Genomic DNA, 23,984 nt, shown 5'->3' with positions numbered 1-23,984 from the left:
TGCCTGGTAGGTGGGTGGGGTATTGGAATTTATGTTGTAGACAAATTCAGGAAAGCTTCAGTCTTTTTTTTTTTTTTTTTGTCTTTTTTTTTTTTGTCTTTTTTTTTTTCCCTAACAAAGCTTTTGAAAGTCCACTGGGGACCCCTAATGTTCAGCTACTGCCGAAGCAAGCACTTCAAAGCCAGAGCTGCACAGCTTCTTTAGCCATCTATGGGTTTGATCATTCTGGTAGGCTTTTATTATAGGCAATCACACTCCCTTCCCCCTACTAAAAGTCATCTTTCTGGGAAGGTCTGAGAGCTCATCAAAATGTTTGGTAAAACAACATTTCTATGGTCAGAAAACATGCCAGCCAAATCAAACTGAGATGGCCCTGGAGATGCTTTGGGAGGCAGAAACCTTTTTGCCACCCGCATAGCAGGTAGGATCCCTCCCTGCCCTGAGCTGTGGCAGCAGAGACACCTGACATGCCCAACAGAAATGTCTGCAGAAGAAAAGTGAATAGAAGATGTGGTTATTGTAAAAGGAGTCGGGAGGAGTAATCCTGTGGGGATTTTAAGGATGTCAGTGACAGACTGTGTTAGCCCTCCATAAACTCTCACTGCCTAGTCCCTTTTTCCACATATCTCCCCATGGCTGCCTCATTTGCCCCCCCCCCCCAAAAAAAATCTCCACTGCCCACCTTCCATGGCCTGTACCAAGCTGGGCAGCCTTCATGACCAAAACCTACAGTCTTCCCACTGCCTTCAGCAAGGACAGATAGGAATTGCTGTTTTCACAGGGTTTATCCTATTTTCCTAGTATCTCTGCTGGTGGGGCTAAATAGGACATACAAATACCTCCACAATAGCCAGGTTTAGGATTTTTTTCAACCAGATTCCTGGGGTCAGCTTTTTTCTTTCTTATGACAGGAATGTGTTTTCTCTCCTAGACTAGCATTAATATACTTCTAATTTTCCCCCACAGCCAAAGGCAACAAAGTGGTCAGTTACTGGGAGCCACATTGAAAGCACTTGAAAGTGTGGGCAGAAAAAATGTTAGAAACACAGCTGGAGTAAGTTACCTTCCTTTTTCATATCTCCATCCCCAATCCCAAGTAAATCAGAAAAAAAAACTGTGCTTTCTAAGTGGTTTCTAACATAATGAAAGTCAATTAGAGTGATGCAAACAGAGCTTATAACTGCAGGTTTTCATCACTGACTCCGTGCTAAATATCTGCACTGTGTGGTTTGCAAGGAAGTAAGGGTGCATGGAGAGGAAAGGGGTTTTTAAAAGCACTTGAATTACCTCCAATTAGCAACACAACTGTAGTCAAAACATAATGTGAGGATAATAAATTGATATTTGCATAATGGAAATACTACCAAACTGTACTTCAAATAAGATGAATTAGATTATAATTAGAGCTGTGTTTTGGGAAAGAAATTCCTTCTAATTGCCTGAGTACAGGCAGTGCCAAGGAGGGGAGGGCTGGCAGCTGTCGGGGAGGTCCAGCCAGTGCTGTGTGGGACAAGTGCCCCACAAGTGGGGGCCATTCCCTGAAGGGGAGACAGGGTGCCCACATCTACCAGCAGCTAGAACAGCCGTGGCAAGGCAAGTCTGGGGAGAAAAAGGGAAAAAACAGAAGGAACATGAATGTGTGCACTCTCAGCCACCAAGTGCAAAACCGTGAACTGAAAGAAAATCCAGGGCGAATTTGTATGGACAGCAATAAGGATGGAAGACACCTGTGTTTCAAGGGAAGGTGGTGCAAGGGTAAAAATGCAAGCAGTAATCCCACAAATTGCAGGAAAACAGTGAACATCTTTTGCTGGTAAAATCTTGTCACCACATTGAGTTCCAATGGCTTCCTCCTACTGCTGTTAGATAACTGACCTTATTAAACAAACAATTGTTTTCATCGTGTTGAATCATATGCAAAGTTGTTTGCAAAGACTTATTGTCCAGCTCTTACTTATTGTCCAGCTCTTACTACTCTTTTTGAATAAAGAGGGCCACCTGGATAGCACTGGATGATAGGTCACTCACCCATTGTACAAGACCATATATACCAGTAAGGAAATTACTGCTGATATGTTATATTCCGAAACAGTTTTGTTTTTTTGTTTTTTTTTTTTTTTTTTTGAGAAAGCTAACAGAAGAATTACACCTTGTCACCGAAGTTAAGGCAGAATGAACCTTGAGGCTGACTTGTTGCCTGGTAGCTGCAGAATCTTATGGTTGGTGCTAATGCCCATTTTGTTGTTGGGCAATGACATGAGTTCAGGTGGGAAAATTGATGAGCTTAAAAAACCTGCTCTCTCATTTTGGCTGGGGGACTGGAAAAGGTCATTTCTTAAGTTCTGTGTGGCCATATTTTGATAGTGAGGGGGGCTATGGGATGATTTCTGTGAGAAGCTGCCAGAAGCTTCCCCCATATCTGACAGAGCCAATGCCAGCTGGTTCCAAGGCACATATGCTGCTGGCTAAGGCTGGCCTAGTCAGGAATGAGAGTAATGCCTTTGTGATAACATATTTAAGAAGGGGAAAAAAGTTATTGCACAGATGTAATTGTGGCCAAAGAAGAGCAGAAGGGGACTGCACCTCATGAAAAGTGACCTCTGTTGGGTCAGTTAGTGGAGAACTGTCTCCTCTGGCAGGGACCCCACACAGGAGCAGAAGGACTCCTCTCCCTGAGGTGGCAGCAGTGGCAGAAATAGCTGTGGTGAACTGACCATAACTCCCATTCCCCATCTCTGCACTGCTGAGAGGAGAGGAAGTAGGGCCAGGGAAAAAGGGAGGGATGAGGAGGAAGCTGGTTTTAAACTTTATCTTCTTTTTAGTTATTCTGCTCTGATTTTTTAGTAATAAATTTAATTAATATCCCCAAGTTCAGTCTGTTTTGCCTGTGACAGTATTTGATGAGTGATGTCTCCCAGTCCTTATCTCAACTCATGAACCTTTTGCTATATTTTCTCTCCCCAGTCCAGTTGCAGAGGGGAAGTGAGAGAATGGCTTTGATGGGTGTCTGGCATCCAGCCAGGGGCAATCCAGCACACTGTGAAATGCAATGACCCTGCTCACCAGGCCCTCAGTGTATTTGCTCCTCACATACCCAGGTGAGTACGCCTCACCGAGCTTATGCCATATCTGGGCCACCAACAGCATCATGCTGGGCCCAGTGGCAATAGGAAAGGTGTGAGAGGTGCCTGGGTTTGGCCATCATTGGTTGGCAGAAGTGTGGAACAGGACGTGGCTCTCTGCAACCATGCTTGGACATCCCCCTGACATTGGCTGCTGCAGTTAGGGAGGATGGAGAAAACAAGGAGGATGATTTTGGGGGTAGAGGAGTGGCAGCACACACTGGTTCTGGGTTTCGGTGGGGTTTTTGAGACAGCTCCTCATGTTACTTGCCCAGTGGATGCTGCTTTGTGGAGACAAAGACAAGATTTTCCTGCTCATAGGCACAGAAAGGAGGGTACCACAGGCCTGGAAATTATGCCTGATGCACTTAATTGGTGCATCTCTCTATTTATGAGATGTAAAACATAGGTCTGGTTTCTAAATCAGGAGCTACTGCTCATGCACATTTACTCTATGAGAAAAAAAGGGCAGGGTATGAGGTGTGATGCAGCACATGAAGGGAAATATTCCCCTGCCTTCAAAGGGTCCTGGCTCAGGGCATGGACCACAGAGACCATGGAAATAAGCTCCTTTTTGAGCTGGCAAATGGCATCTTGCTTTTCTGCCTGAGGAGTAGGAAACAGAGAAACTCACCTGGAGCTCTGCTCTGCTGTGCAGTTTGTGGTACCAGATTTAATAAAGGGCTGTGTGGGAGGGAGCACAGAAGGGAAAGAGAAAGGAGATGAGTGGGGGGAGCAGGCAGCTGCACTGCACCAGAGAGCATTGGTGTGCAGCATGCTGATGGGGATGAGCTGAGGGAGGCAGGACAGCCAGGCCACAGGTCTCCTCTCCGTCCTCTCCTGTTGGGAGCAGGATCTGGAGCTGGCCCTGAGGAGCCCAGCCTGGGGACAGCCAGGTGGAGAAGAGGCAAAGCCTGGCCATCTCTTCCTTAATGTGTGGCCACCACACAGCCTCCACCAGTCTCCACTGTGCGGGGTGCTGGCATGCTGTGCCAATTGATGCCTGGCAATTGGATGCCCTCCAGTTGTTGCCAGGATCACCTAGAAAGATACTGAGGCTGAAATCCAAGAGGGGACAGGAAAATGGGAACCTTGATAAAATCCTTCATGCCTTTGCCTACGAGTCATGGCACAACAGCAATTCTCAGAAACCAAAGCTTGGACCTCACTGTGGACTTTCTGTCCCATTTGCTCCCTCAGTGGCAGCCCATTGTTGTCAGGCTTACCAGTGTGGCCTCATGCACCCAGGGGGACTGCAGGGCCTTGTGTCATGCAACAAGTGAGCTGAATAGTCATGGTAGGAAGAAGGGAAATATTGCACACCAACAAAAACCCTGGGAAACAATTTTATTGCTAGCAAAACTCTGCAGGTCTTTGTTTAGTGAGTGCACTTCCCGTGAAATGCAATTGCTCACTGTGGTTTTAAACTGCAACCACCCTGAAAATGAAGGCAGTTTCATTAAATTGAATTACTTCTCCCCAGAACTGGCATAACAATGGTAATGTTGATAAGGAACAATAGCTGTTAAGTGAGAGCATAATTTATATTTTCTATTAAATCACTGTCATTTCCAGTACAAATGGATCACGCGCACATGTCATGCTGATTTACAGTGATAAAGCCTTAGTCATGATCAGTTATTGCAATGCCTAAGCAGAGCATGAAAGGTGGTACAAACATGCAAGAAACACTGCACCAAGCCCAGATCAATATTTGGATCTAACTTAGCATTAGCAGATGAGTTGGTGCAACAGTGATGAGAGTTTTTTCAAAAATATTCATATGCTTGTCATCAGTATAACTTTAAAGGTTATTAATCTCCTCCACCACACCTTTCCAGTGGTCTTCAGAAGAGGCAAGCCAGGAAGCAAATGGAGGAGGAGCAGCAGCACATGACTGCTATAGACCTGACCATGGAGATGCAACACAAAGCAAATGTAATGTGCAGTGAATTATGCAAATTCCTGAAGATTAGACACTCAGCAAGGAGAAGGTAGGGTTGCTGAGTGAAGAAGAAGGCAAGGTTGGATGAGCATCGGTGTTGCAGCAGTCATTCAGGGAAGGTTTCTGCTCTTGAAGATGTTTTCCAAAAGTTGCTGAGCTTCTAGGAGCCCATGGGCTGCTGCCACACTGAGGAGTTTCTCCACTTCCCTGAAGGACATGAAACCTTCATGAAGAAAATCTAGGAGGAAGTCCTAAATTCATTCCTACCTAAATTTTAATTACACAGGCTTTTATAAGAAGAACACAGCTACTGAATATGAAAACATCTGTGAAGTTGACTCTCCCCTACTCAGAAAATGATCTGATTTTCCTTTTGCCTCTTCCTGTGGTCTGATCACGTATGTTCTAGGTTTGGTGATTTTCTCTTCTTAATTGAAGGAGAAATGGTTTTGGAATTCTTGACATACCACCCAATATGTGAGTCTGATAATGCAATATGCAGTGGACACTGAAACAAAATGCACTGGCTTCAAATCACAAGGTTTATCCAAACAATTCTTTTTTAGCTTCATTTAGCATACAACTGTTCTCTCCAACCCCAATTTTAATTTTCAGGCTTGAAGCAAATGAAGATAATCAAAATGAAACAATACACAAAATCAAAAAGGGGCTGGGCTTCACTGTGATGGGATCAGTTTCTTCAGCTTCACTTAGCCCTAAGACAAGTTGCCACAGTGACTGTACAAAGCACAAGGCAAGTTTTCTTTGTCTGTGGGCCTTGCTGGGAACACTGGTGTGCAATGTGCATGTGCACATCAGGGAGAGAAGCTCATCCTGGGCAGTTTCAACCCAACCCCCAGGCAGTCAACAGGAAGCTTCTGATTGACCCCACTGGATGGGGAGAGAGTGAAAAGGGAACTCGCTTAAAAGAGAAAGACAGACTTTTCTTTATAGCAGAAAATTCACATCACATCAATTGCTCTTTCTATACAGTACAGGTCTTGTCTCTTGCTTTCATTGGGAAATCTTCATGGAAAAACATGTAATCAGTCCATGGACATTTTAGGAACTGTGACACTTAAGTTTTAAAATGTCATTGGACTAACTGTGTTTTTCCATTTCCCTGCTGCAGGTAGGGCTGCATTACTGACAATAAAAAAAGAGGGCATTAGAAATGCTGGAGTGGCTTTGTGCCTGGAGTACCTACAGCACCAGGTTTCCCCCCCTCCCCAAGAGGAGCTGGGAATTAAGCTGTAATAGGAAGGAAGAGGATTATCTCAAGTTACCTGTCTTCAAGTACCACGGTCATGTTTCTGAGTGTCCCCACTGCCAGGTTGAAGGAGGAATGGGGATGGCCCTGCCCTGCAGCCTGCCTACAGCCAGGAAGAGGCAAGCACAGAAAATAGTAAGAGAAGTACAGAAGAAGAAAAACAGAGTTTGAATGTTTTCAAGGAAGGTAAGAGTTGGTTTTGGCTGAGAGTCACCTTTCTTCCAAGCAGCTGGTACAGTGCTGTGCTTTGGATTCAGTATGCGAATGATGTTGGTAACACACTGATACTTTGGCTGTTGCTGAGCAGTGCTTACCCTAAATCCAGGACTTTTCAGTTTCCCACGCTCTGGCAGTGAGCAGGTGCACAAGAAGCTGGGAGGGAGCACAGCCATGACAGCAAACCTGAATGTGCCAAAGGGCAATTCCATCCCATGGAGCATCTCATGGTCAGTGTATAAACTGGGGAGGTTGGTCAGGAGCTGCTGACTGCTTGTCAGGGACAGGCTGGGCATGGGTCAGAGTGTGGTGAGCAATTGTGTTGGGCACCACTTCTGTTTCTTGGGGTTTATTCCTCTGTTTTGTTACTATTGTTATATTTTATTTTATTTCAATTATCACGCTGCTCTTATCTCAACCCATGGATTTTATGTTTTTCTAATTCTCCCCCCACAGGAGCGGGAGAGAAGAAAGCAGTGAGCAGCTGCACAGTACTTAGTTGCTAGCTGAGATTAAACCAGGACAGAGCAAATAAGGGAAAACTTATGTATAATTCACTTTTTGAAATGTGACTCCTTTGAAATTTCAGGCCCTGATTTGGCAAACACCCTTATTCAGAAAAGCATGAAGGCTTCAGCATTTCTCTAGGTATGGACATCTGTAATGATTCCTCCTTGATTTACATCTCCTGCTGTCACAGACATAGTTCTTTCAACCCTAAAAATCCTGCAGCTCGATGCTGTTCTATGCCTTGAACAGGCAGAGATACTGTCCAATATGCCTACTCCTCTCCCCTTACTTTTTGGGTAGCACAGTAAATTTCCCTGTGTTTAATCCTTCCCATTTCTCACCAAGAATGATGGGATTTCAGGGGACACAGCCCAGGCTCCCACCACAGGTGTAATTGCTATGGGTACCACAGCAAATGCACACACAGGCATGGCAGTGTCACTCATGTGGCAGAAGCCTCTTGGGAGGATGTGCTGAGAGCAGGAAAATAATACACTGCTGTAACTTGATTTCCCATTGCCTCAGCAGCTCCTGGCTCACTCCCTTCCTGCACCTGTGCATTCTTCCTGCTGCCCACCTGCAGCTCAAACCTCCCCAAAAAAGCCATACAGCAGCACCAGCATCCCTCTGCACGCCCGCTGTCAAACACTTCCTTTCTTCCCACTGATGAAAAAAATACCAATAGCAGGTGGGGAAAGTGGAGCAAAGCATAGTGCAACACACAGTGAGAAGTCAGGAGCTCCCACTGTCCCTGCTGCCACCTGTGAATCTTCTTCCCACCAGCACAGGACAGCTCAGTGCATGTTTCCCCCCAAAGCACTGCCAGCTTTTTCTTCCTCCCATACCACAAGTAGCTTTTCCCCAAAAGAAGCCAATTTCCCATGACAGGAATTGCTTGGGGGATTTTTGAGCCTCACCTGAACCAGTGCATGGCCATGTCCTCATTTTTTTCCACTCCAGCTCCTGGGTGTGAGACAAGGTAGCAAAGTCACAGAGAGTTTATAAGATACAGTGTCCAAAATCCAGCAGTGTGTGGTTCTGGCTTATAAGCATGCACACTTTGGCAGCAAATTAGCCACAGATTGGAGAAACATTACCTTGCAAATACCTCTGTCCCAGGATGTGCTGGGCATTGGGGTACCCCAGGCAAGCATACACATGAGCCACATGGAAATGGAAATCCTCATAGCACAGCAGGATATAGAGCAGCAGGAGGCCAGCAGTGATTACAGCTGCCAGCTGTAAAAGAGAGGAACAGTCATGATGCAAGGAAGAAAATAAGCTGAGGGCTAGCTACAGCAAATGTCTCATCTGAACTCTGAAGCCTCCCAAAGCTATTCCCCACAGAGAAATGGGAGGAAAAGCCCACACAACCACAGAAAATCAAAGTCACCTTTGATAGAGAGCCGGTTCCAGAACTTTCACTGAAGCTGGCAGAAAAGGCCCTGCTGAATTCAGTGAGCAGTGTATGAGCTCCCAAGTTAATTTCCTCTTTAAGCTCTGCTACAGCAAAGGAAAGTACAATCACTTAATTTTCTAGTGGTCCTCTTGAAGTAAAGGGGGAAAAAGAAGCCCTAAGGTGCCATGAGGCTTTTAGAAACAATTCATCAAAGACACCAGAAAGAGCCTCATTCTCCTGGCACCTGGGGACTTGTGGACCACTACTGCCCACATCATTGTCATACAGATGTGAACTCATATAACCACAAAATGCGTCAGGCTGGGAGGAACCACAGTGTGTCATCTGGTCCAACCTCCCTGCTCAAGCATCAATGTGCTCATCCTAGAGCACATTGCACAGGATTGCATCCAGACAGTTCTTGGATATTTCCAGGAAGGGAAACTCCACACCCTCTCTGGGCAGTCTGTTCCAGTGCTCGGTCACCTGCACAGTAAAATTCTTCCTCATGTTCAGGTGGAAGTTTCTGTGCATCAGTTTCTGCTCGTTGCCTTTTGGCCTATTGCTTGGCACCAGTGACAAGTGCCTGGCTCCATCCTCTTGACATCCTTCCTTCAGATGCTTATAAATGTTGATGACTTCCCCTCTCAGTTGTCTTTTCTTGAGGGTGAACAGGCCCAGCTCCCTAAGCCTGTTGTCCCCCTTTAATCATCTTCATTGCCTTGCACTGGACCTGCTCCAGGAGCTCCATGTCTCGCTCCCTTTGAACATCCACAGCTCATAAACCCTTTCATTCTGTGTTACAGCAAGGACATGCCTACACCTGACAAGAGAATAACCTTGAGTCTGAAACTCTTCTTGCATCCAAGGTATAAATCAGTGAAAAGTCTGATGAACTGCTCCAGCAGGGAAAAAATATGAGAGAGCAGAATAAGACTGTTTGCTTTTTTTTTTGCCAAATTGGATTTTCTTTGTTTGGTGAGCTAGCTATTAACTTCCAGTGAGAGGAGCTGGCAACTTATGCATCCACATGTTGGCAGAGTCAGATGTTCCTGGCTGGGGGAAAAGAACATATTTAGGAAAAGGCTGTAGGAGGCCCACGTGGAGCCTCCTGCCTGCACAGGCTACCAGAAGACCTTTGCCTCCCTGGAAGAGAATGCAGCATGTCTCTCCAGTGCTGCCAGCCTTGCAGAAGGTAAAACCCTTCTCTACTACAGGGGAAGATGGACCAGGTACAGTCCTGAGTGGAAGACATGGCTTTTTGAAAACATTAAGGAGAAGAGTGCTGATCAGTCTCTCTGTGCTGCTCTGTGCTGAAAGAAACCATGTCAATGGTGTGGGATCTGCAGGAGGTGGTGGTATCCACTAATACCTCATCCTTCAGCTCTGTAGCTTTGGTGAAACAGTGATGGATTCTTGGAGCTGATGTTCCAGGGGAGATGCTGAAGTGCTTGCAGGTGCTCTGTCCCTCTGTCCCTCCCTTGTGCATGAGGAAGCAGAGCAGACACAAGTAGCTCTTTTTAACGGCCAAGTCAGAAGCAAGCCCCAAGATCTGTCCAGTTGACCACAGCTGTTGCAGAATAAGCTCACTTTTTCATCTGGGCATATTTTCTTGCTTCAGCTACTTGTGCATAGTGGCTACAGCATGTGTGTGCGTTTGTCACCATGTCACGTTCAGAATGAGCCAAGGGGACAAGAAGTAGCTGCAAAGGATGATGAGAGAGCAGTGCTTTAATAGTGAGGGGCCCTTCTGGCCACCATGGATGGTTTGATGCAACTGACACAGATGTGTGCAAAAACCAGCTCTCCTTCACTTTTTTGGGGGGCAGGAGGTGTAGTGCTCAAGATATATGCAGACCACAGCAAAGCAAATAATGTGTTTAGATCCTGATCTGCTGCTCAGTTGTCTTTAGAGCTTGAGCACAGAGGTGATGTGGGTCTGCAATTCCTTGCTGTTTCATGGGGGCTCCTGCACTCCCACACTATCAGATGCAGGGATTGCTGGAGGCAGCAGATTGCCAAGAGCTTGTTATCTCCTAATTGAGACCCAGGTCCAGGTTTGGGCCCATCTCTAATTGGGATAAGTGAATGCTGAGGATTAAGTGAGCCTAGTTAGCTAATTAGGCTAAATGATAAAATAGGAAAGCAATAATGACATGCAACTGCCCCAGCATTTGATTTTCTGACTGATAAGCTTAGGGATGTAGGAAACTTGGACACACGCACACACATTCCCCCATTCAGCCTGTGTGATGCTGTTCTGAAAGTGCTGATGGGTATGTAAATCTCTGTAAGCCAATGGCAAGTCCAAGAGGAAATGTAAATCATAGCTCAAACTGGTTATTTTTGAAAGCTTTTGATTTTATTTAAGAGGAGGAAATGCTACTCCTGGTAAGAAGTGCTTCTTGCTGAAGACGTGGCTGATGTTAAAGGTCAAGCTCAGGAAAAGCTGAGCACAGATCTATGATGAAGGATAGGACAGTGTTTCTGAAGCAGTGCAAAAGCTGATGAGTAAGAGTCTGGTTTCACACAGTGGCCGTGGGCTGTTATTGTGCTGTTTTGTCACTGTTGCAGTGGCTGGGGCTGGAACACGTCAGGGAATGTTTCATGTGGCTGCAGGAGATAGAGTGCACCAAACTGCAAGAGGCAGTGACAGTGCTTTTATAGGTGCAGAGCTGTGGCCTGCAAGATGCTCACAGCTGTGGTGTCTCCTTTGTACTCCATGATAGATTGCCTGAAGCCTCAGGAAAGGAGTAGAAAATGTAGTGTTTTGGAGGAGCTGTTCCTACTGCAAGTCTGGAACATCCAAAACATGTAACAGCAAACAAATGACCAAGTTGGTGAAAGGGCAAAGGATATGGTCAGAACCAAGGTCACGGGGGAAACCTCTGTGACCATGCACCAGTGCCATGGGGGTACATCCTGGCATATATGCTCTATGTGGGACACCACCTTTCCACAACAATGTCCATAATGATCAGCCATGCCCTGCTGGCAGCCACCACCCTCAGTACTGCATAGATGCTGTGCCTGGCTCCTCTGAGGCAGGTGGTGCAGGAACCTCTGGATGTTCACTTTTTGTCCCAAGATGTTTTTTGAGGGGAGGCCTTCACCTTTTTGCAGTTGTGTAGGCACTGACATGTATGGCAAGTTCACATTTCACAGGGAGTTCCTTTAGAAATCAATCCCTGAGCATCCTTAATCTGATTTGCTTGTTTGGTTTTTTTTTTGGGGGGGGGTTGTGTTTGTGTGGGTTTTTTTTTCTTTCTATTTTCTTTTCCTAAACAGTGAGAAAAAAGAGACCTATGCATGACAAAAGGCAGGTGCACAAAGTGCTGGAGTGCAGTGATCCCAGCTCCAGAAGATGATACCACAAAGAGCTGTTGCTTGGCTGCCCACCATCTGAAAATGCATCTACAAGCATACAGCTAGTCCTACACAAGCAGAGACATTAGCAAAAATACTCTTTTGTCCTCCACTGTGGTTACATCTGAGTTCAGGTAAATATTGTGTTATTTTAAGTGTCTCCAAGACCAAGAGAGGAGGGAAACGCAGCTGCTGGTGGATAGGGGGGTCAGTTTGAAGGAAGGAGATACAAGTCCCCTGGGCTTCTTCCTTCTGCAGCCCCTCACCCTCACAGCCAGCACCAGGGACTACAGGCACCAAGAGCTCCTCAGGGACCCCAGCTGGGCAACAAATATAAACAAATGCCTGTTGCATTGCATGCAGAGATGTGAAGTAGATCACTGCCCTGAGACAACCTTTGTAGCCTTGGGTGGCACCTCTCAGTTGCTCATCACACCCTTTTCTGTGGTGACTCATCAGAAACTACTTTGCATGCTTGGAACCCTGCATCCTTGGGGCTGCTCTAAAGCATGGGGAAGCCCAGTGCTGTTGTTAGGGCTCTGCTGGGGAACCAGGCAGTGAGGGAGATAAATCAAGCTGTGCATATGTATTTATGCAACCCAGTTCCTATACATCACCCATGTGCCAAAGCCAGGTGAATAGGATCAAAATGATGACCAAGAGGAATGCCTAAAAATCCCACCCATAATCACTGCATTTGAAGATGCCACATTACTGTGTGCTAGCAAAAGCCTCTGCTCCCCAAGCTGAGCAATTTGGAGAGGCTGTTGTGAGCAAGCAGCTCCTGTGGCTTTGACCCACTCTGGCATCGGTGGCTTTCAGAGGCAGGGTGTGACATAACACCCACTTCCAGCACTCCCACCCTGAGCCCATCCCCACACTTACCTCCCAGCTGCTCCATGCCAAGCTCGGGAGGTGGGGGTTCCCACCCCCCGGAGAAGGATTTGCCCCACAGGTATCAGCTCTGCCCCTTCCCTGCCGTCGCCACCGTGCTTCAGGCTTCGTGTCCCCCATCTCTCCCTCTCGCAGGACGTCCAAGCACCTCGTTTTAAGCTGCTCTCTCCCTCTCACCAGGCACCACCACCGCCCTGCCATAAATCTTACCCATCACCATCCCTTGTTTTTGCTCGTGATTTACAGCAGCAGTAGCCCAGCTGCTTCACTAAGATAAGAGGGATGGATACACATCCCCTTGAAGAGTCACAGAAAGGATTGTCCTGACAAAAGCCTTTCAAACCACCAATGTTTAACCCTCCCTGTGCTGAGTATTTATCTTCTTTCAGACTGCTCCCAGGTGTTGCAAGGCCTTACCAGTAAATCGTCGTATTTGACAAACTTGTTTACATTTTTTTTCTGCTTTTTACATGCATGGATTTGGGACAAATGCAAGATCATGCAAGCCCAGGTAAGAAAATTAGAAAAGATGCAATGATGTATTATCAAAAGTTATCAGGACATACAACGCCCCCCCCAAAAAAAAAAATTTAACAGGATGGGAGGTGTTTTTTAAGCTAGAAAGGAGCTCACTTGTTAAAGTCAATCATTTTATAGCTGCGTAATTATGCCTCTATTCAACTGCAGTAACTTCACCTAGTGATTTTCACATGCTAAATTTTGTTTTGCTTTCACATCTAAGGAAAAAAAAAATCCTTTTTAACACAAGATCTCTAAAGCATGTTATCTTTCCTGCTCTGAAGTCCTAGCAGAGGATCTTAATCAGATGGCAGCTAGGCATCCATCTCAGGTAAAATGCTGACCTTGCCTGGTCTCCTGACCACAAAAAATAAAATGTTTTTCTTTCCAATTTTACAGCAAGATAAGTGCTGTGCTTTGGTTTGAATGGCAACCCCACCTCCAGAGAACAAGGATACCACTTTGATGATGATGACTCAGCCTAAAAAGCCTTACTGAAGAGGAAACCCTTCACACTTTTGTATTTTATTTCTTATGTTATGCTGCCACCATTGGGACAATTTCATTTGGTCAGTCACAGCCCCTTTACAGTTAAAGAGATTTATCTTTATAGCCCTGGTCAAAGTGTGACTCATTTTCACAGTATATCAAATTTAATTGGGCATTAATAGTCATACTGCAAGATCAAATGCTTCCAAGTACAAACATCTGCATTAAGGAGACTTGGAAATTTCCAAAACAAGTCCAGCACAAAAGGCCCTTCACTGCAGCAAAGAGTAAAGAAGAGATGAAAGAAGGTGAGGAGTCTACTTACCTACTTGCCTTTTTTTTCTTCTTTAGGTGCAATTACTAAAATTTAAAGATAAATGGAAAAAAAAAACCACAAAAAAAATAAACAAATAAAAAAAAAAAACAACCTCTCCGGCAGTTACTGTTCTTGGGAATGAGATGCCCTTAGCTATAATCCCGAATTTTGGATGAAGTGAACTCCTGAGTTAATCTTGCTGTTGTTTGTAAAGGTAGGTCAGTAACAATTCCCCCTCCCTTGATCTCTGACTTATGACCCCTCACCTTTGATCCTCGACCCTTAACCTTTACCCCTTACCCTTGACTCCTGGCTCTGGAGCCTGGACCCTGACCCTGGTCCCTAAACTGGTCCCTAACTACTCTGCCCTGCCTGTACCCAGACCTGCTGCTGTGTCCTGTAACCCCAAGCCCCTGGTGTGTAACCCTCAGCCCCCAACTGCTGCCTGTCACTGCAGCCTGGACATGTCATCTCTACCTTTTTGGGGTGGTCTTGCCCTCCTGGGAAGGTTCTGGTGTTGACATGGTGTTAAGATTGCTCCTGCTGCTGCTGCTGCCACGAGGGTGAAAATGGCATCCTTAGGGCAGTGCAACTTTTCTAATGTTTCTACTGCTGTTTCTGTATTTTAAACTAGAGAGAAAAATTACAATCTGGTTTAAACATGGAGGAGACAAGGAGACTAGGTCTCAGCGAAAAAAGCAGGTCAAACGCAGAAAGGTTTGAAATATACCTAAAAGCATTATTAAAACCAAATAAGGTTAGATGTTGGTGCCAAAACATTGATATGTTTTATTTAATAGTAAAAGAGGGAGGAAGAAAGAGAGGGAATGACAGCGGTTAGGTAGAAAGGTATCGCCCTTCCAGGGGTCCCGATGGCATCTCATTTCTCCCCTCCATCAGGTCTTCTTGGCGGTGAGGGGTCCCCCACTGCCAAGGCATGCTGAAAAGTACAGAATCCAGTGGAATTTGTGCTGACACCTCGACTCACTCTGTGAAACTGGTAAGTTCTCTGGTAAGTAGAAAACAGGCTCTGGAGCTTGCAGTTCTTTGCTGAAGATGACTAAAAATGAGAATGTTATTATTAATTATGCAATATTCAGTGAGGGCTAGGCTGTCTGTGTCACAAGTTAGGTGTGGTACAGGATCTCATTCCAGTTGTGACCTTCAGTTACTTCTCTACAAAACCCAATTTACACTATGAGGAAGAAATGATAGCTGTAGCAGCTGCCTCCTACCACCTAAGAAGAGTTGGATCCCTTCTATTTGCAATGACTTCAGCAAGGATAGGGTAAGCCCCTCAGTGAATTTTCTCTTCAGACTTCCAAAGGGCAGGTGGCATTTCTTTTTTCATTTCATTTTCACAGAACAAGTTGTGTAGAACCATTTCCAGCTCCTGCAAGGGAGCATTTTGTTTGAAAACCTGGAAAAAGCCACCTTCAGGAAAATGCAGTTTTCTTCCCTTTTCTTTTTCATGTTTTTCAGGTTGCTTTCTTAGGCAAAGAAACTGGTGTAATGAATTTTCTATAGCTGGCAAAACCCTATTTGATTACAAGGTCCTTGGGACACAGATATCACAAGGAAAATTAGATTCACCCGAGAGCTCCCCAACCTGAACATAATTGAAGCAGGTGCTTGCTAATGACTTCATAACCAACACAAAATATCACACAAATATAGCTTCAATTACTGTATTGAACAGAGCTCAGATAGGAGGAAGCAAAGCACACAGCAAAAAGAGAGTGTTGAGGGATAAGTTTCTGTGTAACACAATGGGAAGGATGAGGTTAAGGAGTTCTGGCTGTCACCATCTCTGACAGACTCATTTCACCTTGCCTAACTAGATGTAGTTTCCTTTCAGAGCTGGCTAAACAAGACCAAGAAAAATCAATACAGGTTAGTCATTATGACATTATTAATAGCAAATACAAGGGTGTACCATGAACAACAGTGCGGCTATAGGGGTAGTTCAAATCTTCCTGAAATCAGTATGCAAGTGTTATCTGCAGAACTATTACAGAGACTTGTATTTTGTTACAAGTATAGAAATTTATCAGAAAATAAACCCTTCTGCTTTCCAGCTGGTCCTCAGAGGGGCTGGGTGCAGCAAGGTTTAATTTTTTTTTATTATAACCAATTCAGCACTGTAAGTCCAGCTGCATTCAGTAAGATCCCAGAGGCACCAATACAGTGGGTCTCACTCACAATCAGAGATTCACAAATAGTGCAGCTTACCAATGAAACACTGTAAGTCTGGTTGGGTTCAGAAGAACTCACATGAACACAGACTCAGAAACAGTTGTGAAACAACAGATTGAAGATTATTGCAGATTGGCAGCAATGGATTCACTAGATGTGCAAAATATAAATATATAGTACTATGTACAAGTGTTTCCAGGTATGTTCTAGAGGTGCAAATCTTACCAAAGAGGTAAGGTATCCCAACTTTGGGGAAGGAGAGAGGAGTAAACCCTTGGACTTGTCTGCAAGGTAATAGTATTCTCAAACTCTGCCATGGAGGATTTCAAATACCAAATCACATTTTTTTGAGAAGCGGAAGTGAGAATATAGTCAAATATTCTGTTAGCTGCTATCACAAAGGGGAGGGGTAGACCTTTTATACCTAGATGAGGAATATGGAGAGTTACAAAAAGAGAGATTACAAAGGCTGTATGACTTGGGCAAGGACAGAACAGGACTGTGACACCTGAATGTTACTCCCTCTTCCAGCTGGATTGCAGTGAGGAGAATCACCTATAATCTACAGATAAGATAACCTATCACCCCCACAGCAGGCCATCATGCCCATGGTAATCCCTTCACCACATATCTCACACCACATCTCATTCCTACAATGTGTGAAACTGTTTAGAGATAACAGATTAATAGCTATATCTGTTAAACTGAACAATTGAATCCATTCATCACTACAAACAATACAGCAGTGCAGGCACAGAGGGTGGGATTTTCCTGAACCCAAATACAGCAGCCAGCAGGGAGGCCCAGCTGAGCAGAACCCTGTTATTTGATAGAGATCCTGGAAAAGGGCACAAGGGAAGCCCTCTGCAAGGGGAAAGAACCCTGGTGGCAAATACAAGTCATATGGGAATTCATCTCACCACAAAAACTAGAGCCTGAATAATTTAAGTGGTGTCTAACAAAAACCCCATACTCACCTCAGGGGAGTTGGTTCAAAGTTCAGCATACTAAAACCTCTCAATAAAAATTGTGTACTAAAAGCTTAACTGTTAGCTGTCACCTAAAAAAATAATTTCTTAAATGTTCTCTGCCTGGCTTTTGAAGTTCCACAGATACACAGATTTGTATCCTGGGAATACCATGGCAAAGCTGAGCACCTTGACATGTATCTCCTACTTAAACTTATGCAGCATCCAGAAACTGTAAAGTTCTGAAGGCTGTGGTACAAAGAGCTTTCTGGGAATGATTCATCAGCCCACTAAAGATGATCTCCACCACTTCTGTAGAAACTAAAGTCCTGCAAAAAATGAATTCAAGGAAGTCCAAATATTATCATGTTCATAGCCCAGTACTTACTGAGGGCTGAGAAGTAGTACGCGCTTTAGAGAATTTGTTTATATCTTTGGGGCAATTGGAAATAATAAGGAAATAATACCAAGTAGTAGGCAGAGTAGAAAAGAAAGCAACACTACACTCCAATCCTCCTAAAGCTCTGAGAACGCAGGCGGGCAGTTGAAGGTCCTTCAGGTACCATTCTGTCTCCAAGGCAGAGGTAACCTTTACCCAGCAGCTCACACGGCAAGGCTGACAGCCTCTGAGCAAGGACCTGCCCCAAGCCGGCTCAGGCAGGGCACCAGCAAAGCCATCCAGCTTCCCGGGGCAGGCGGGAAGTACCGCGGTCCAGGACAAGGCAGCAGCAGCCTGAATGCTGGGCTGTGTGTGATGGGCTGCAGCAAAAGCAGCTCAGGCACAGCCTGCCCAGCGCACACAGCACTGCAGTGCCCACACAACATCAGCAATGTCAAGCACCAGAAAAAATTCACGGTAAAAAAGCAGAGGCACAAAGGCTGGGTAAATGATGCAAATCTTCACCACTGTGGTCTTCAAAGGTAAGACACTTGGGGATAGGCTTTCAGTACAAATATCATTATAAATATCATTAGGAACATGGAGGTGGTAAGTGCTCCCTTTGGCTCCTTTCTGCATGTGGGATTGAGATTGAGTTATTTGTGCTCACAACTGGGTCTGAAGTTGCTTTGGGATTGTTCCTGTGTACCTAAGTTTGTTTCAATTTTTAAAAGATTTTTAAAATAATTTTTAAATAATTTAAATAATTTTAATTTTTAAATAGCAGAGAGGGGAGTTCAGGTTGTGCTCGTGAGAGCATCTTGTTAGACGGCATGCGGCGATCTGAGGCTGGTTTCATGTACTCTACGTGACACGTCCCTAACCTGATCTGTATGTTAAATATATATCCTTGCTTTAGTTTAACCTTTGGTGCTAGGCTGCCTTGCCTGGTAATCCCAGCTGTAAGGAGCTCCAAGCAGCCAAAGTGAGCCATGTGGAAAGTTCATGTGTGAAACAGGGAATGTCTGTGGCAGGGATTGTCTCCATCTAATAGGAGGCCTTTTTGTTCCTCTTCCTAGCACTTCTGTGGACAGAAACCAAAGAGAAAAATAATTTGTTTCTTCCTACATCTTGAATGGTGTTCCACAGGGGTATGATGGCCTGCAACTTGGTTCTCTTTTCCTGCACGGTAAAGGGCACATGGATCCTTGATTTTGAACAAAAATAGTTTTTAAACAGCATGCTGAACGAAATCTTAAGTTCTGCAGGCTTTTGTAAAACTTTGAGATTTGTTTTTCAACTTAAACCAACCCCCCACCTCAAAATCCTTCAAACCCTCTTATCTTTTTTTCTTGCTGAAGGAGAGTATGAACAACTGATGCTTCAAATAGACAGAAGCACCAGACAGTTACATAAAAACAAACTGCCAGATCTCTGCACGTAGGAGTGTCTGCTCTCAATTCAGTCCTGCCTCTCTGTGAATGTGCCTGGAAGTAGGTCTCCCCACCCAGAGATGATAGCAGCTGGGACTAGGTGCCCGAACTGAAACAGGGTGTTGAAGGCATTGATGATGTGGCCTTAGGCTGTGTAGAGATTCAAGCAAAGGGTCCTTTATAGCCAGGACACCAAGTATTTGCAGTCAGACTTGGGAGAAGAAGAGCCACAAAGTTTTAAATCTTTACTACTTGTGTGAACAGCTCAAAAGACCTTTAAATGAAGCTCTAGGGATCAGGACATATCATCCTGTCTTAAAGCTCTGAGTACTTTGGTTGTTGTAGACCTGAATAAGGGGGAAAGTTATGGCATGGAGAGAATCCTCATGAGAACTTTATGCCCTCAGCTCTACCTCCCATTAATTGTCTGGCTGTAAGAGTATTCATTGTGCTCAGGACCCTTCAATATCAAGGCATAGGAAATACAAGCTACACCTACCAAAGTGGTGGGTTTGTGATCACGTTGGTAAAGCGCATGACAGATCCAGCTCGTCTTCTCTCTAAAGAGCTGTTCAGCCATCCTAAAGGCCAAGGTTTCTCCCTGAGCCCACTGCATGCTCACAGATGAACAGCAAATCTCTCAGATAATACAGACTTACAGTGTTCGGGAAGAGCACAGTGAATTGTTACTTTTTTGAAGCTGAAAATACAGGATTAACCAAAAACACCATCAGCTGAGCTCTGAGGTTAAATGGCAACATACTGAAAATGGGACCCCAAAAAACAAGCGGGATAAGGTTTCATTTTAGGGAAACACAGGCAGGGATTTGAAGTGCCCAAGGTGAGGAAATTTGCACTGCATTAATTGTTACACTTGGAACATAATGAATTATAATCTGCTTTTAACTGTAGTTTGTGAAATATCCGATGACACAAAGGGGTCTGAGGCTGGGTGGCCCTAGGTATTGGTGCATCCATCCCCTGCTTACAATAAAGGTAAAAATAAAAATCAGTGCACGTGTGTAGTCGTTGGCACTTCTCCACCCTCGGAATCTTGAGGAGTTGATGCGAGCTTTATTCGACGCCCCTGAGCAGCCTCATGTCCTCGCTAACGCAGTGTAATAGCTCCTCATCCCAAACCCGGGACATAATCTCCTTCAGGCTGCTCCCGAGGCGCTCTGCACACAAAGCCAATTAACTCCATTGTGGAAAGAAAGCTTCGCCGGCAGTGCGGCGGCTCTGGAGCGATCTGAATACAGAGGCGAGGCTCGGAGCGGGACCTGGCGATACAGAACCCCGCGAAAATGAGAGAAGTGACTCTGGGCAGGGTCTCTCCCGCCGGTAACGCCACGGAGCCCCAACCCCAGAAGAGGCCGCCGGCAGCAAGGGGAAGGAAGCCCCCACAGGGCGGGCGCCACGACCGAGACACCCCCAGCGCCACCCCCCCCGCCCCCCCCACCTCGTCTCGGGCCGTGGAGGCGGGGCCTCTCCCGCTCCCCGCGTCGCGCGGCCGGCCCCGCCCCAGCTCGCCATTGGTTGTCGCTGGGGCAGAGCGGCCGCCCCGCCCGCGGCCATTGGCTGGCGGCGAGGCCGGGGTTCCCGGATGCGGCCGCGCGGTGCGGATATAAAGCGCCGGGGGAAGGCGGGAGTGGGCGCAGTTTGAATCGCGGCGGGTCGAGACAGGTTGGTGCTGTCGCCCGGGCTCGGTGCGTGCGGGACGCTCTCTGCTTCAGCCTTCCCCTGCGCGGCACTGCGCTCCGGTTCGCTATGGTGAGGAACCGCGGGGGCCGCTCGGGGGGCGGGGGCGGTGGCTGGCACCGGGGCGGTTCCGTGCTGCTGATGGTGGGGGGGAAACGCGCGGGCTCGGTGGGGGGAGGGCGGGGGCGACTGGGGGGGGCGGGGGGGGTGGTCGCACGCGCACTGGCGTGCCGGGGACGGGGGAGCGGTGGCCGCGCATGCGCGCGGGGAGCGGCCTGCGCCGCGCGGTGCGGCGGGCGGCGCGCACGCGCCTCGCAGCCGCGCGGGTGGTTCTGCGCGGGGAAGCGGGGGATGGTGGAGGGGTGGGGCGCATGCGCGGTGGGGGACGTCAGTGTCTGCTCTTCTCTTGGCATTGCCAGGCTGGTGGGAAAGCTGGGAAGGACTCTGGGAAGACCAAGACCAAAGCAGTGTCCCGTTCCCAACGGGCTGGATTGCAGGTGAGCAGGGGCTGAGGTGTGGGTGAGTGAAAGTCACGCTGGCCTTCCATCTGTTGGTTTGTTTGTACAGTGTGAAGCCTTCTCACTCTGCTGTCTGGCTGTTTGGAATGATGTAAGGATTGTAAAGCAGACATTAGCACACCCAGCTGGTTTTAGACCTTTGCATACCTGTGCAGGGAGGAAAGTAATTCCCTTGTGGCCATTGCTACTGTTTGTGCTGAGAATCATGAAAGTTGCTGATGTGACTTTGGCATGCAGTGTCTTAACTGGATTCTCAAGGTTTGAAATGCAGCCTGTGCTTCTGCCACTGGGATTCTGCTGCCCACAATGTGGTTTTGTGCAGAGCCTTTCTGTCGTCACAACCTGTTCATACTTCCGTTATTTTCCAGTTCCCTGTTGGCCGCATTCATAGGCACCTGAAGTCTAGGACAACCAGCCATGGGCGTGTAGGAGCCACAGCTGCTGTGTATAGTGCTGCAATCCTGGAGTACCTGACAGCTGAGGTAAAATGCCTGCAAGGGTTGCAAGCAAGTTGCTCAGTCCCCAAAAGGTGCAACAACCAGTACCTACTGTATTAGACAGTTTGGACTGGGTTGCAAACTCTTTATATACTATTGAAAAGGGCCATTGCAGCATGTCATATCTGCTGTAGAACACTTACTCTGTCATTGGGAAAACTAAATGCAGAGCTCCTTGAAAAGAGACATTGTTTGCTGTCTTGGTGTCGCTAGCAGTGACACGGTATTCAGAACAGAGAATTGAACAGCTAAGACGATGCTGTTGGTCTCACTTGATTGTGTAACTGTTGAAAAATGGTCTTGTCTCAGGTCCTTGAGCTGGCGGGAAATGCATCCAAAGACTTGAAGGTGAAACGTATCACTCCCCGTCACCTGCAGCTTGCCATTAGAGGCGATGAAGAGCTGGATTCTCTGATCAAGGCAACAATTGCTGGTGGTGGTATGTCAGTGCTTGCTGTTTATGGGTGCTTGGGTGGCATGAACTATCACAGATTTGAAGTTCATCAGTGTTGTCATTTTATTTGAAGCATGAAGTTCAGGAAAATTGTGTAAGAGAAATAGCATGGTCTTAACTGTTGTTCTTTTTTAGGTGTAATACCACATATTCACAAGTCCCTCATTGGCAAGAAAGGACAACAGAAGACTGTCTAAAGGATACCAGGATTCCTTGTTATCTCAGGACTCGAAGTACTTAATTTGTCCAGTGTTGGTGATTCCAGTGGACTGTATCTGTGAAACACAATTTTGCCTTTTTTTAACTTTGAGAAGCTAAAGCTCCCTTGAGCTTTCTAACAAACCAAATTTCTGCGTTGAAGTCTTAACCATATTTAAGTGTTACCATGGCTTCAAAGAAGCTATTGTGTTTGTAGTGGGTTGTAATTGAGCTGACTGTTTTTAGATTGGTTTAAGTAAAGGAAATGTTTGGTTTTGTACAGACTTTTCATCTACTAGAGTGGAAATACTCAATAAATGTTACGTCAAGACTGATTTTGTCTCTTTTTCATTAACTGGAAAATCTGATCTCCACTGTGCAGCTCTTGAAGTTGTTCCAAGAGCATTTAACTGACAACCCTTCCTGCTGGGCTTGGGGCATCTTGAAATTCAGCCTAAGAATACTGCAGTCAGTAAATACCATGTAGTGCAAGGGCACAGGGCTTTGTCCTGTGAAGTTACACTCTTCCTAACTGAACCTGCTGTGTCGTGTGCTGAAGTTGTCTTTAGCAGGGCACATTAAAGGGTGGTGCTTTTTAAGGCCAGTTTTACTCAGTGTCAGCCTTCATAGAGGGAGAGGGTTTGTCATGGAGGAGGGTAAGAATAAGCTGAAGGGATGTTTAAATTCCATGCTTCACATAATTTCGTGTTAGGGCCTGGCCTCTCTTACTGTTTCAGCTTGCAGAGGCTTTGGACAGACATCCATGAAAGCAGGGACTGTACTGCAGCAGCCTTTAAATTGTGCCATGCAGTAGAATCCTCAGTAGTGGATTACAGGGGAGTCTGGGCACACCTTCAGCTGTCCTCCACACTGCTAGTTCATTTTGAATGGTAAAGCCCTGTATGTTGTGGTAAGGAAAAAACCTTATGTTAAGGCAGAAGGGAATGGTTACTGTGTGCAGCTGGGGGTAGCAAGCTCCCTGCCTTCCAGAACTGCAGTCAGCAGTGAAATACTACAAATAGACTTGCTTCTTGTGTTTCCCTAAGCTCTTGGAGGCAATAATCTGTGCTGCAGCACTGTAGCTGGAAGGCGGTGACCTAGATCGGAGACGCTGGTGAGACCTGTGCTAACCGCACTCCTCTGGCGCTGCGGTGCTTCCCTGGATCAGCACCCCAGCGCTTCCTTGGCGGCAAAGCAGTCCTTGCCGGGCTGTAACTGATGTCACTAATGACAGTGAGCCGGTGCGAGGTGCTAAGGAGTACCGTGAGGCACAGTCGGGCACGGGAAGCAGTGGCACCGCGCGGGTGCTCTTCCTTCCGTGCGGGGCCGCAGTGCTGCAGCAGCGCGCACGGTACTTTTCCATCGCAGCCGGCTCCCTCGAGGGGCCGGGCGTGAGGGTGGCTGCGCTCCCGGCTGGGACGATCCCGGCGCTCCCGGTCCTTCCAGCCGCTCCAGGCCTGGCAGCGGCGGAGCCCCGGGCGGGCGGGGCGGCGCATGCGCGGCCGGGCCCGGAAGGGGCGGCCGGGCTAGCGCCGGTGCGAGCGCCGCGCTGGGGCTGCGGCAGCGCCGGGGCAGCGGCGGGATGAGCCCTGCGGAG

General features: G+C 46.7%; 1 protein-coding gene across 1 annotated transcript; it reads left to right on the top strand.

The window, feature by feature from the left end:
* Window positions 1–21,091: 21,091 nt before the first annotated feature.
* Window positions 21,092–22,722, top strand: LOC128806742 (histone H2A.Z). Its single transcript, XM_053976533.1, has 4 exons — window positions 21,092–21,217; window positions 21,607–21,720; window positions 22,045–22,174; window positions 22,325–22,722. The coding sequence occupies exons 1-4, from the start codon at window positions 21,092–21,094 to the stop codon at window positions 22,384–22,386; spliced, it is 432 nt and encodes a 143-aa protein (XP_053832508.1). The 3' UTR covers window positions 22,387–22,722.
* Window positions 22,723–23,984: the final 1,262 nt, after the last annotated feature.

The sequence above is a fragment of the Vidua macroura genome, chromosome 4 (genome assembly GCF_024509145.1).
Source record: "Vidua macroura isolate BioBank_ID:100142 chromosome 4, ASM2450914v1, whole genome shotgun sequence".
Taxonomy (NCBI): Eukaryota; Metazoa; Chordata; class Aves; order Passeriformes; family Viduidae; genus Vidua; species Vidua macroura.
This window is presented reverse-complemented; position numbering and strand designations above follow the sequence as displayed.

Excerpts from the sequence above, each read along its gene's own strand:
- LOC128806742 (XM_053976533.1), top strand. The coding sequence starts at position 21,092 with ATGCGCGGTGGGGGACGTCAGTGTCTGCTCTTCTCTTGGCATTGCCAG. Across the intron at positions 21,721-22,044 it reads TGGAGTACCTGACAGCTGAG|GTCCTTGAGCTGGCGGGAAA; the intron begins GTAAAATGCCTG and ends GTCTTGTCTCAG. Across the intron at positions 22,175-22,324 it reads GGCAACAATTGCTGGTGGTG|GTGTAATACCACATATTCAC; the intron begins GTATGTCAGTGC and ends GTTCTTTTTTAG.